Source organism: Oryzias latipes, chromosome 23 (assembly GCF_053564925.1).
Source record: "Oryzias latipes strain Hd-rR chromosome 23, Olatipes_Hd-rR_3.1".
Taxonomy (NCBI): Eukaryota; Metazoa; Chordata; class Actinopteri; order Beloniformes; family Adrianichthyidae; genus Oryzias; species Oryzias latipes.
In genome coordinates, this window is record NC_136259.1 from 3,501,924 (window position 1) to 3,516,185 (window position 14,262).

At 42.8% G+C, this 14,262-nt stretch overlaps 1 protein-coding gene across 1 annotated transcript in view; it reads left to right on the top strand.

Moving 5' to 3' along the window:
- The first annotated feature begins 9,452 nt into the window (after window positions 1-9,452).
- The window catches only part of LOC105357032 (uncharacterized), a 43,590-nt gene continuing 38,780 nt past the window's right edge, over window positions 9,453-14,262 (top strand). Inside the window, exons 1-2 of the mRNA XM_023952568.2 lie at window positions 9,453-9,634; window positions 9,735-9,802. Coding sequence (XP_023808336.1) covers window positions 9,761-9,802 — 42 coding nt within the window. The 5' untranslated portion in view covers window positions 9,453-9,634; window positions 9,735-9,760. The remainder of the gene's footprint in view (window positions 9,635-9,734; window positions 9,803-14,262) is intronic.

Here is a 14,262-nt window from a genome sequence, read left to right on the forward strand (position 1 = left end):
AATGTGCATGAACTTTTTCGTACTGCAGGCTCATTGAGTGTTCAACGACCTTGATATCTCATGCGGGGCACCTTTGCACCCCGTTCAGGTTTGATCGTTTTTCGCCCGCACACAGCCTGCATCCATTTGAAAGTTGTGACCAAAGAACGTTGGCCAATCAGAAGATGAATCACCTGCTATGTCAACCATGTCCTCATTTTACTAGCTTACTAGTAATTGACACGCCAAGTCAACAAAGTATTCATATATGTAGGGATGAGGAACGAACATTTCAGAAAAAACTCAAAAATATGCCCAGTTTGAATTTATTTGGGAGGAGTCTCCTGGCTTTAGGATTATACTCCCCCCCCCCCACCTGCCCCCCTCCCACACACACCAATTAACCCTTAGTGGTCACTGTAAACTCTCTGACCTCTAAAACCAGGAGATCTTCCTGTTTGACACGAGGAGAAACATGGACAGTAAATCTTGTTTGAGGCAGAGATTACAGTCTCTGAACGCTAATATGCTTTCAAATCTGTGGTGATAGAAATACCGATCATATGTCCCACAGCATTTATGTTTAAAACAGACACATAGATGTACTTTATGACCAAAAAAATTAACTTCTTTTTAATAATAGTTTCTGCAGGAACAGTTCCATTTTGGTGTACTCTATCTGGCATGTAAGGTTAACAAAGTTCTCCAAATCTGTTTAGCAAACTATCTGGCTATCAACTTTTTTTTTGTTTTTTGCATCTTTGCAAGTCTAACAAAACCATAAAGTGTGTAAGAAGGTATTTTATTCCTGTGCTTTAATTGACATTTGTCTGACAGAAAACAATCCGATCCCTAAAGAGCAAAGTGACTGGGCAGGCCTCAGTGTGCAGCAGCATCCTGAAGAGGAAAAATGCAAAGACAAAAAGATTTCAACGGGACTTTACCATAAAGTGAAGCTCAACGCGTTCACACCAAATGCACAAACATATCATTGTCTTCCTCACTGGCCAATGAGACAAGTTTGTGCAGAAAGCTTTTTATGTTTATTTCAGACAGTGTTGGCTATAACATCTCACAGAAGTATTTGAGTAACATAGAGCGTCTTCTGTCCCAAACTAGTGTGAAGCAGGGCTTGACTTACATTACTGAGCCAAACGTTCCTGTAAGGCTTCACAAACACGTTCATTTCATCTCCATGTCCCAAATAAACGTGTTTATTCCTGTTTTTTTACACAGTGGATGTCTGTCTGACTGATTGTTGTGAGCTGACATTTGTCCTCATCTTAGCCTGTTTTTTTTGGCTCTTTGCTCTCCCTTTCTTTAGGTGGATCACCAATGTTTTTATTTTTATGGAATCAACTGTACAGAGGTGTAGTGGTTAGCACTCACAACCCACCTGGTTCAAATCCCAGGTGGGTTCTTTCTATGTGAAGTTTGCAGGTTCTGTGTGGGTTTCCTCCCACAGTCCAAAAACACATTTCACAGGCGGATGATTCTAGATTGTCTCTTGGGTGTAGCAGCGAGTGTGTGTGGTAGTTTGTATCTGTGTTGCCCTCTGATGGACTCCTGAACTGTCCAGGGTGAATTCCACCTTAACCTGACAGTAGCTGCTTCCTTTAACCCCTAATCCTGCACAGGAATATGCAAGTTTGGAAGAAAAGTGGATGATCTCTATGCATATTTAATCTGTTGTTGTGTATCTATTTTGTTGTAAAATGATTAGGATGTTACGTTTTTCTTTCCTTTTGCACTTTGGCAAAAGTTTTGATTTGTCTGTTTTAATTTGGCGATTGGATAGATTCTGATCTTGTAAGTCCTACAAAAGGTTAAGTGTTGTACTGCACTATGTGCTTTACAAGACAGCATTGTGTATAAAACTTCAATTTTTATGTTTTTATGAAAAACCATCTAGGGTTAACCTTTGTGTTATCCTAGGCAGTTTAACATTGGGAGTGGGGTCATCTAGACCCACTAGACAGTGCTCTGAACCTTTTTTCTTCAATGATTTGTGATCTTCACTGGTGTCCATGGATGACATGAAATCTTTCCACCTTTATCCACCTTTGTCATGGTAGGAAGAACACGTCAATGGAAGGTGGGGTCATCTAAGATAGCACAAGGGTTATAATGTGAGGTTTTTACATGTTTTCTTTCAGGTTGAGACACCGCGGTTGATAAAAGACCCTGAAAGTGTCACTTCCTGTTTGGACTGCAGCTGCAGCTCCTCTCCCTCAGGGAAAAGGTCAAATTAAGACTTTTACACACTTAGAAGTTAGGAGTAGTGTCGTTTCACTTTTCCTTCATGTCACAGCGGAGCAAAGGCCGTCTCAGCTGTCAGGAAATGAGAGGTGGGTACAATGCCAGCCTTCAAAGGAGCCCTCCCAGCTCTGCCTGACCCAACAGCCACCTCTGTACAACTGTCATGCTTGTCATCCTGGCTCTCCTTTTTCACTTCTGTCTGGTCCCCAGTGTTAATGCCCTTCATTTCACAGAAAAGTGTGGATTTAAAGGTGCAGAAAAATCTAAACTTGCACAATTTAACTTTGTTTCAGCAAAGAATACAAATGTTTCGTCCTTTAAATCATGGTTACCTAACCTTTATGTGACTGCGGATCGGTCAACCCCTGGGGATTTTAACAGGGACCGGCAGAAAGGGGTGGCGGTTGCCGGGGATGCTTAATTTTGGTCCTAAAAAAATAAAATAATAAACACCTGTTGCAATAAATCCATATTTTAAGCAGGACTCCTAGTGGTTATTTTTTTGCCGTTGCCCGTTCTTCCCCCTGTTCTTCTGTCCCTGCACTAATCTCTTATCCATTTGTAAGGACTGTAAGGGGTTGAAAGATGGGGTGAAAACATAAAATGAATAAGGATGTTAAATGGCTAGGGAAATGATCTGGGTGAGAGCACACATGCGCCACCAAACTCGGGTTTTTAGCCACAACAGCAATTTATTGATAACAAACCCTGGCAGGCCACTGAGATGTGGTTAAAAACTATAAAATATATAACAGTTCTAAAAAGTCCTAGGAATAATTAAACACCACAAAATGCTAAAACAGGATCAAAACTACTAAAGAGAAATACTAAAAGTCCAGGGGACAGCTGACACATAAAAAGCAACTTGGGGAGGCCACAGATCCGGGATCGAGGGGACGTCCTCCTCCCGCCAGACTTGGCCTATGATGTCCACTCTCTCAATGACCAGGGAAGTCCTCCGGTCACATGCACCAGGACCTGAAGGCAAACACATCTGCCAGCACCAGAAGCGACCACGGCTGCCTTAGGCCACCCCGAGGAGTGTGGCTACGTTGTCCCAATACTTATAGGAGAGACAGAGATCCCCTCTGCCTCTGCGCGTATTCAGCGTCACACACTCCTCACCGTGTCGTGTCACTTCTGGCTGGCCTTCCGATGCGCTGGGACTCCTGCGTGGAAACGCACAAGCGGCAGCACCAAAGGCACTCCAGCATGCAGGCTGCACCCAGCCTTCTAGTGCGACTCAACCAGTCTGCAACATTACTTTGTCTACTCACACCATAGGCAGGGTCCCTGCCCTGCCCTGCCCTGCCCCTTAGTGTTGACTGCATGGCAGAACTGGCGGTCCCAGCGGCCCAATTGCTCCCGGTGCGTGCGCCCTCCTCACATCGGCTCATCTGACAAGTGGTCTGGCAGTCCAAATGCGTCCCCCCGTGCGTACAGGCCCAGTGGTTCCCAGAGCGTGCACCGTGCGCCCTCCTGGCTGGGTGGGAACCTTTTCCCAGAGTCTGAAACTTCCTGGAGCGAGCGCCTCTGTTCTGCTCTTCTCTGCTACTGTATGGTCTCTCAATCAAGAGCAGGTGCATCCAATTAAGAGGCGTGTCCACATGCAGCATGTAAAGGGTTTGTGAAACACAGCAAACACGCAAAACCACCCAATCATGCAGTTAGTCTCTGTCCCACCTGCTCACACATTTGCAAGAAAATGTTCCACATGCGACTTTTCTTGTGTAGCACGCCGCCAAACTACTTTTAGCGCTCAAGTGACTGAAATGTAACCAACAGATTCCTGTCGATTTTAGAAACTAAATTTTTTCAGAATTAAAGATCGTTCAAATGTAGTCATTTTTCCTCCCCCGACCAAACTTTACAGCTCAAGCTGAGAGAATCCATCCATCCATCCATCCATCCATCCATCCATCCATCCACCCATCCATCTTCTTCCACTCATCTGGGAGCGGGTTGCGGGGGAAGCTGTCTAAAATAAGATGTCACATCCATCCAGACACCCAGCCAGTGGCTACCGGGCCAACCTAGAGACGTAGTCTCTCCAGTGCGTCCTGGCTCTTCGCCGGGGCCTCTGCCCAGAATCCGGTTATTTTTCAAAATAAAAGATCTTTTAAAATAAAAGATTGTCAAAACTTAAAAGAAAAAAGTAGGCATTATTAATTATTTCTTCTGCGGCCGCATTGATCTATTGATCGGTCCACGGCCCGGTGGTCGGAGACCACTGCTTCAAATAAATGTTTGGGTTTTAGCATTAGAAAGCAAAGAGTTAATGACCCAAAGGTGATTTTAGTGTTTTTAACATGTTCTTGTGGCATTTTTCAGATACTAGAGAGCATAAATAATTAAGTATTGAGTGTTTCTTTACTCATTAGGTTGTGAATGGGGGGCAGACAAAAAATGATGTAATCTGTCAGCTCCTTTCTGATGCATCCACTCGTAGACTAATAGATCTATGTACGTCTTTGTTTTCCTCGTCTAAGATGGAATCTGGATCTAAAGTTTACGGCTGAATAGCTCCAATGTTGCTGCTGTTTTTGGTGCACCGGTAATGTTAGATTGGGGGTGTCAGGGGCTGTAAGCTAGCAGGAGAGGGTGTCAACAGAAAGCTCGCTCAGTAACGAGGATGGGAAGGGAGGGCGGGGTTGTTCCGTCTCGCCTACAACTCGGAGGCAATTTTTTAATGCTGCTTTCATCGCCGCGCGCTCGATTCCTGTCCAAAAATGCCACATGTGTCTGTGTACATCTCCTTTCCAATGCATGGAAGACCCGGAGGATGTTGAGAGATCGAAACCAGTTATTAAATTAATCTCGTCAAAAGCATCGGTAATACTTTCTCATGTAGTTATTCAGAGATTCTCCCGAACACTTCTGCTGCAGGAGCTGCACCTGAAGGAGAGCTGGCTTTCTCAATGTTTCCGACTCTCTGTAACCCAGTTTAAAGACTTACTGTCCTGTATTAACACGAGAAGGAAAAAACAAAAATGAGAAAAATATAATAAAGTTCAGGAGACCTGAGCAGGCTGCCTCCCCAGTCCTGTGGCAGCTCCCCTGTCTCTGCCCGCCACCCAGCCTCCCGGGGACGGCGTAGCAGATCGTAAGACGAGATTGAGTCACTGAACATGTCACATGTCCAAAGATGAGTCCCTGATTAGTAGATGCGACGCGGCGACCTTGCCAAAGTTCACATAGTTAAACTTTGGCTGGGCCCGGTTGCTGTAAACATGTTGCTGCAGGACCGACACGCCGCGCCCGACACTCAAATCACGCCGCGGGACCTCAGATCGCGTCTGTACAGTTGACTTAACACTGAAACCGGCCACCTCTGAATTGCATTCAGTGTGAACGTAGCTTTATGAATTACTGCCACTCTGCAGAAACTATGTCCAAGAAAACAACACAGGTTTTTTTCATTTTGGCCAAAAACTGCATAAATATAATTAAAAGACGAGCGGGAACACTTTGAAAATACGTCAAAAGATGATCAGAGTGGAACTTCAAGCATGCAAAATGTTTTCATATGTTTAAACACAGAACAGATGGGTCTGTGGAGACTGATGAGCGAGGAAAGCATCTCAATGTTAGGTTTTTACCCTAAAGACTGGTTCATTTTGCTGGCAGAGGAGGAGCAAACGTCTTTCTGTCATCAATAACAATGTCAGATTTACATTTTATTTGTACCCCTTTTAAAAGGTGTCTGTCTCTGCCTCTGCAGAAAAGTAATTGACCTTAAACATCGTCATAAAAGTGCATTTTATTTATTTGCACTAAATGGACACAAAACCAGAAAGGATGATCAAGCTTTTTTTAGAGAGTTAAAACATTTCAATATAAAAAAGAGCAGCCCTTCAAAACTCACAAATCCTTTTAAATCTGATGACAATAGAAATGAACAGGTGGTTCTTCAGTGGCAGATAGTAAAAATCTGTGGTGTTTGGATTTCAGTTGGCAGCAGAGTTTCTACCACGTAGTGTCCGGGTTCCCTCCATGTCTGCACGGGTTTCTGTTTTAACCCACAGCCCAAAAACATGCATGTTGGGATAATTGGGGATTACAGATTAGGCTCCATTCCAGATTCAGGGGGACATTGAGCTCAGGCTTGTGTATACAGCATACAAACAAATGGCCCTCATACTCATCCTGCCCTCAGAGAGATTGAGGTGATTAAGGTCAAGGAATTGTGGCATTCCAAAAGTCTACCACATTTACAACATTACTGTCTGTCGGATAGTTTACATTACAGGATCTGTCAGACATTAGCACGCTTCCGCAAAAAGGGTCATTTACAGCTGTACACATCTTGCTGCATGCAAATACATGTATATATAAGTATATAAAATATATATATATATATATATATATATATATATATATATATATATATATATATATATATTCTTTTTTTTTTTATTGTGGGCAATAAACAGCTACTCACTGCCAGTTATCAGATACCCTGCAGGAATAATAAGATGGCCAAAGGAAGAGATACAGAAAACACGAAAGCTCCTCACCATGCATGGAGGGTTCCATCCCAAATCCAGCACTCTGAGACTGTATGCTAGCCGCAAGGAAGGAGGCCGAGGACTAGTGAGCGTGGAAGCCACCATCCAGGATGAAACATCCAAGATGCATGAGTACATCAAGCTCAAGGCCCCAACTGACAGTGTGCTCAGTGAATGTCTCAGGCAACGGAGAGCAGAGAATACAGTGCTGGAGGACAGATCCTCATGGGAGGACAAACCCCTGCATGGGATGTACCACCGGACCATAACTGAAGTGGCTGATATCAAGAAGTCCTACCAATGGCTAGAAAGGGCTGGCCTACAGGACAGCACTGAGCACCAGTGCCATAGAGGCTCAGATCTACCACACCAGACAAGACCCAAGGTGTAGATCTACCACACCAGACAGGACCCAAGGTGTAGATCTACCACACCAGACAAGACCCAAGGTGTAGGCTGTGCAAAGAGGCGCCTGTAAAAACAAATATATATATATATATATATATAGTTTATATATATATAGTTTTTGTTAAAGTCGCTAAGGTTTGAACAAAACAAATGTATCAGAAAAACAAAATAAATGTAATTTAAGCCCTTTTGCAGGAGACAGTTAAGTATCATTAGATATAAGTCTTAAGATAATTCTTATAATATACTTTTTCATGAAAAAAGGGGATTCACCTTACTGTCTTATATTTGTCAACTCACTAATGTCTCCTTTTATTTGACGTACAACAGGCAACCTTTTGTCTTCTGAATAGAACTTCGTCTAAAGAGGGCTTAAAAATGTAGGCAGACTAAGCCAACTAACAGACCTAACTGACCCAACTGTCCCTGCCCATGTGGAACTGTAAGGTTTTGTGAAGTCCGTCTAATGCTACGAACAGACCGGGCATGTGATGCTTTTACCATATGGTGTTCACACTGGACTGTCGCTACCCGATACTAGTGCATGAATGAACCTACAGTTGGAAGAGGTTTGGAGGGAAATGTCAAAGCAGTGCAAATCCAGTGAACCTCACTCCAGGCCTTTTCTTTCACAGCTCTATTCAGAATATATGAAAGACTTGGTTTCATGGAATTCCAGCCGGGCCAGTACCGTCTCAGAAAGTGATAAACTCTGACGAAGAACGTAATGTACTTCCACAAGTCAGTGCCCTATTTTACTGGGACCATCATCCTTTAGTGTGGCCTCTTTAGTTTGGACCAAGCAAGTGTGACATCATCCAAGAAAATGGTTCACTTCCTGTTCCAACCAGTTGAAGTTAACACAGTCAACATTTTTCACAATACTGACGCCACCATGTTGGAGCCGGATGATGTCAGCAAGCAATGATTGGACTAATTTAGTGTGGTTCACGGCTGCTGAGGCACTGATGTCATCAGTCAGATTTACAGACGTATGAACCCTACAGAGTAACTTAGTCACCATTTAATTAGCAACAGTTAAAGTGGGATTTTTTTTTCATTTTCATTTTTCTTCAGTTTACAAACTTTAGCATAGAAAAAAAGCACCAGAATTGTTATTCTTGACTTACTTTAACTAAAAAAGAAGTCTGTGCGCCACTCCTCCTGAAGAGACACATGAACAACCTGTTTGTAGACGTCTTCCTTTTCTTTCTTCAGTTTTAAAAGTCTCTCTGTCTCCATGGTGATCACTGCCAGAGACGTGTCTTCACAAACTCCTGAGTTTGGCCAAAAAAAACCTCCATTTAGAAAATGATGCCAAACAATATTAAGGATTAACTGGATGGCTACACTTGACTTGCTACCACTAATTCTATTATTCTATAGCCGCGGTGTCACATTCTTTAGGATCACCAACGCCCTCTGCCTTTAGGCAGGCGTACTGCGGGCCTCACCTAGTGTATTTCTAATGCACGTTTTTAGTGTATAAAAACCAAACCTAAACAAAGGGTTGAATGCTTGACAGCATGAGTAACAATCTGACACCAATGTTATCAGACTGTTGGCGAGAAAAAGAAACATGAATAAAGAATAAAGCGTCTTTTATGACAATTAAGAGGAAATTCGTAGATTCACTTCTTTTTTTTTACCAAAGGAACAATGAAAACCCACACAGAAAACAGTAAGTAAGACATGTTTAAAACATAATATTTAACTTTTGATGATAAAAAAGTGTATTCATTTTATTTAATGTATGTATTTTTTAGCTATATTTTGCAGGTGAGGCCTGGTCCAGTTCTTATATACAGGTAACAGTTGGAGTTGGAGTTCTGGTGACGTTAACAAAGGCCAAACAAGCAGAGGATCTGAGGAAAATTGACTAGAAGAGGTCCAAATGTGCCAGTTTGACAAAAATAACTGAACTGAATTCCATTTTTAATTGTGTTATTCTTACCAGTCTTTATTTAAACACACATTTTCACCCTGGTGTGAGATTTCACCGTCATTCTTGCTGCTTCACATTGTGAGAGCAGAGCGGTAAATGTGAATATGAATCACAGCAGCGTCCCCATCAGCAGAAACCTGTTGGCCCTTCTGATGACAGGACTTTAATGAATCTAGCAACAATCAGAGCTCGTTTCACTGGATTCAAAGGTCTTAATTAAACATTGTTTGGAGGATACATTAAAAGAACGAAACTAAACATCCTGGCAAACTGCCACAGGCACCCAGTTGTTTTGATTGTCATCTTTTGACCTTGCCTTTTTATTAGTAGAAGGGTGGCACTTCTGTCACTGCACTGTGGAAAAGTCTGAGGATGGAGCAGCATGCCATCACTGCTCAGAACCTCCAGAACCCCGTCCCAGCCAGGACGTCCCTGTTGGAGCTGAAGACGGATTAAGAGTGGATCAACCACACAGAACCCTCTGGAGTGGAGAGGAGACGGCTCATGACTGATAGGAAACTATTTTAAAAATAAGGTTTTAACTCCTTTAATATGACCTGCTTTTTTTTAAATACCTGCTTTTTTTTTAAATACAAGGTTTATTCTGAGTTAAGTTATAAATGTTTGTTTAACAGGCCCAGCACACCCATCCTCAGTGAAGATGAGTCACATGAAGCAGTTTAAGCGGATTCCCATGTCAAAGGTGGGTAACGTCTTCCTTACGTGAGATTGTTGAATATTGGATTAGGTTGCCCAAGATCAAGTTTTTTGTACACGGTTACTTTCTACAAAAATGACCATGATCCTTCAGGATCAAAGATAAAAACCCAACAAATCTTCCAGCCATCTTAATGTGCCATGTTTATAAAAAGGTTTCGGTTGTAACAGCAGAATTTTTTGCCTCCGAAATTATTTTCATTTTTAAATCTACAGTGATTTTTAAAAAGTAGATAATTTTCTGTTTGAAATATAGACTAAAGTTTCATATTTTTTTTGTCTAAAGTTTTCTTTTCGTAGTTCTTTGTTTAGTCCTTTTGTCACATGGTTTATATTCACCATAAAGGAAGTGCTACAATTAAATGAATTGTTTTCAAAATATTTGGGATGGATTTGAAGTATGATTAGAGAACTATGTATTTAAAGGGCCTATGCTTTTCTTAAATCTTTCAGAGTAAACCATATTCACATATTATTTTATGAAACGTTAGTTATTTTTCCTGAGTGAATTTAGGACGGAATTAAAGCTACAAGTAGCATTTAGCGGGCCCGAGCACGTGCGACCGCCTGGCACGAGCGACCGCCCCGTGAGCAACGCCCTGCTCGAGCCATTCTCGTCGTTTTTTCTTGTCCATTCTGGAGCTCCAAGCTATTGTTAATACGACAGCAGCCTGGGGGGGGGGGGGGGGGGGGGCTGTCATCTGTTGCCTTAAGGGACAAAGACTTTTGCATATAGCATGAAAAAAATTCAAGCAATGATGATAATTGCTATCACTGTCCCTAAGGATGAGAACAATAGAACTCATTCAATTTCCACTACAATGTCTAGATGAGTGTCAGCTATGTCTGATAACTTGGCCAATTAGCTGGACCGGGATCTTGCAAAGTGCAGGTGGTTAACGTCCAGTGTGATGAGTCTGTGGACGGCAACAGTACAGCATAGCTTTTGGTTTCCACAAGAGAAGAACTCCTGACACATCTGCCCTAACAGACAACTACAAGAGGAGTTGAAATGTATAACACGGTGAAGGAGTTTTTGTGCAGAAAAAGGTACAATTAGAAAAGCTGGTAGCAGTGACTGCAGATGGGACTCCTGCTATGATCAATAGACAAACAGGTTTCATCACTCACTGTAAAGCTGACCCAGACTTTCCAAAATGTCTGCATTACTACTGCGTCATTCACCAGCAGGCCTTATGTGCAGAAGTGATTGGCTCTGGACATATAATGACTCTTATTCTGAAAATCGTAAACAACCTCAGCTGCAAAGCAAAACAGCACAGGATTTTTAAGGTGCTATTGGAGGAGATATCTGTTGAATATGGTGAATATGAACATTGTGAATCTGAACTTGCATTCTTGACTGACATTACTGGAAAACTAAACCACTTGATCTGCGAGCTGCAAGACAATGGCAAAACTATTTTTTTTTGACCAGCCTGCCTGAGCCAGTGTTTTTCTTGTGGGGATCTTTTCTGCCAGGGCTTGTCAGCTTGGTCAGTGGATGTTGCTGCAGTTGTCTACCTTGCTGGGACAGCTGGAGTTAAACACAGCAGCTCACGGCTCTGAAGTGGACCCCGTTGCTGTCCCAGTCTGGATGGGCACTGTGGCGATGTTCCAATGGCCAGGCTGGCTCCTGGTATAAAGAGATTCCCAAATACCATTTCCTAACCGCAGAGCCAAGGATGTGTTTACATGTTTAGGTCAAAAATGTGATGGACAGCTTCATGTTGTCTAAACATGCCACCCTGTTATTAATCCAGTTGATATGGTTCTCCATCTGTGTCTAGGTGATAGAAAAGCATTTTTTTTTATATTTAGAGCTCTAAGCAAACAAACAGTTGTCTATATAAAAGAGCTTTTACAATTGTGCACTTTTAGCAGGTCTCTGAGTTCATGTGACCAATGTATGGTGGATTTTCACAGACCTTGTTTAAAACTGAAGGTGAGAGAGACTTAAAGAAATGGCTTCATTGTTCTGGAGTTCTTTGTTTCATCCACAGAAGTGTAGAATTGGTGATTGATTTTGAAAAGCTGCTGAAAAAAGTATCTTTTTCAAATTGCAATTTCTAACTTGGGTTTTACATTTTGTGTTCCATTTTTTGTGCTTTAATTGGGAAGCATTTGTTATTTGTTTGGTGTTTTTAAGGTTCTGCAAATATACACATCATTTTTTAGAGACATTTGTTATCAGTTGTGTTTGTTGATTTGTAGTTTAATTTCATTGGATGTATAGATGTCGTGTGGGGGGGAGGCTCGAGAGCAGGTAGGACCCAGGCGCAGAGACGGGAGGCAAACGGGTTCAGGGCAAGTGGGTTTATTTAACTAACAAAAAGCGCTGCAGAGCAGGATGACAAAACTAAAAACAAAAACTTACTGTGGCATGGCAAGGGACATGGACGCCAGACAAGAAGACGTGATCAACATGAGCAGAAGTTAATGGACCAGCACAGGAGGAAGGCAGAGACAAGACTTATATACAGACAGGGCAGACAAGACACAGGTGAACACGATTAGGGCAGATGGGGACCAAAGGAAGTAAAACTCAAGAAACATGACAAGACAGGAAACCTTTCAAAATAAAACAGGAAACAGAACCAAACAAGACAGAACAAGAACTAAAGCGAAAAAAAAGACAACAAACTGAAACCATGACAATAGAAAGGAAAAGAAGTTCAAACATTGATTATAAAAAAGGATATAAGAGATAAAAAAAAAAGAAAAAGGAAAAGAAAAAAGATAAAATATTGATTTAATTGCATTTTGAATGAATAAAAAACAATGATTAATAGAATCAGAATCAGGAATCAGAAAAAGTTTTATTGCCAGGTTCAGTAGAGCGCACTTTACAAAACGAGGAATTTGACTTGGTGTATAGTGCAATTAAGAATAAGTTAAAAATTAAGTTAACAACAACAACACACTATATACAGTAGAGTAAGGTGAATTAAAGTGGGAGCACAGATGGGCTGGGATGGTGGGGCCTGTAAGTGGCACCGACAGTCCTTTGGTGGGCGGGGGGTGGAGGGGGGGTCACCTGGGGGAGTTGGGGTTCTGTTCAGCAGGCTGGCTGCAGTGGGGAAGAAGCTGTTCTTGTGGCGCGAGGTCCTGGTCCTGATGGACCGGAGCCTCTTGCCAGAAGGGAGGGGCCGAAAGAGATTATGTCCTGGATGAGAGGGGTTGGCTACAATCCTGGCTGCCCTCCTGGAGATGTGCAGCTCCTGGAGAGACGGGAGGTGGCAGCCGATCACCTTCTCTGCTGAGTGGATGACGCGTTGCAGCTTGGCCTTGTCTCTGGCCGTGGCCGCAGCGAACCAGACTGTGATGGAGGACGTGAGGGTGGATTCGATGATGGCGGTGTAAAAGTCTACCAGCATCTTTTCAGGGAGGTGAAACTTCTTCAGCTGCCTCAGGAAGTACATCCTCTGCTGGACCTTCTTAGTGATGGAGCTGATGTTCTGCTCCCACTTGAGGTCCTGGCTGATGATGGTTCCCAGGAAGCAGAAGGACTCCACAGAGGTCACCGGGGAGTCACAGAGGATGACAGGGGGGAGGGGGGCTGGGGCCTTCCTGAAGTCCACTGTCATCTCCACTGTCTTCAGAGCATTAAGCTCCAGGTTGTTAGCGCTGCACTATGACACCAGCCTGGCTATTTAACTCCTGTAGGCCGACTCATCTCCGTCAGAGATGAGGCCGATGAGTGTGGTGTCGTCAGCAAACTTCAGGAGTTTGACAGACAGGTGACCAGCTGTGCAGCTGTTTGTGTACAGGGAGAGTAACAGGGGTGAAAGGACACAGCCCTGGGGGGATCCGGTGCTTGTGGTCCGAGTATCTGAGACGAGCTTCCCCAGCCTCACATACTGCTGTCTGTCCGTCAGGAAGTCTGTGATCCACCTGCAGGTGGAGTCAGGCACATTCATCTTGGAGAGTTTTTAATACTAAAGATGTATGAAAGACATACCGAAAAAATATGTCTTTCAGTGTTTAACTGGCTGTCTTTGGATTATGCATGCCTGAGTAATGGCCATTCTTACTTCTCATCTCTCTGTTCACTGCTTGCTAATTTACATAGCAGGGGTCCCAGCAGGAGGGGGCGGGGTTGTAACACGACTCCTTCAGCAGAGCCAGGCTGAGAGAGGCTTTGACATGTGAGATGTTAGATGTAAGAATGCCAGATGTTAGAATGACCAGTTCATTTTATATCTATGAAAATATTCAGGTAGCTATGGGACATGTTCAGCTTTAGGTCTGTGAAAATTGGTGTCGATTGTTGAAACATAAGTTACCATAAAAGAATGTTTGTTTGGAGTCTAGACAGATTTAACACAGGTTTTTGGATGAAAAGGATTTTTTATAAATCATCTGTTACACTTTTAAGTCTGAAAAAAATATGGAAGGCAGCAAACACAGATCCCTACCGTTTTTAATCTTTTTGTGCTGATATTT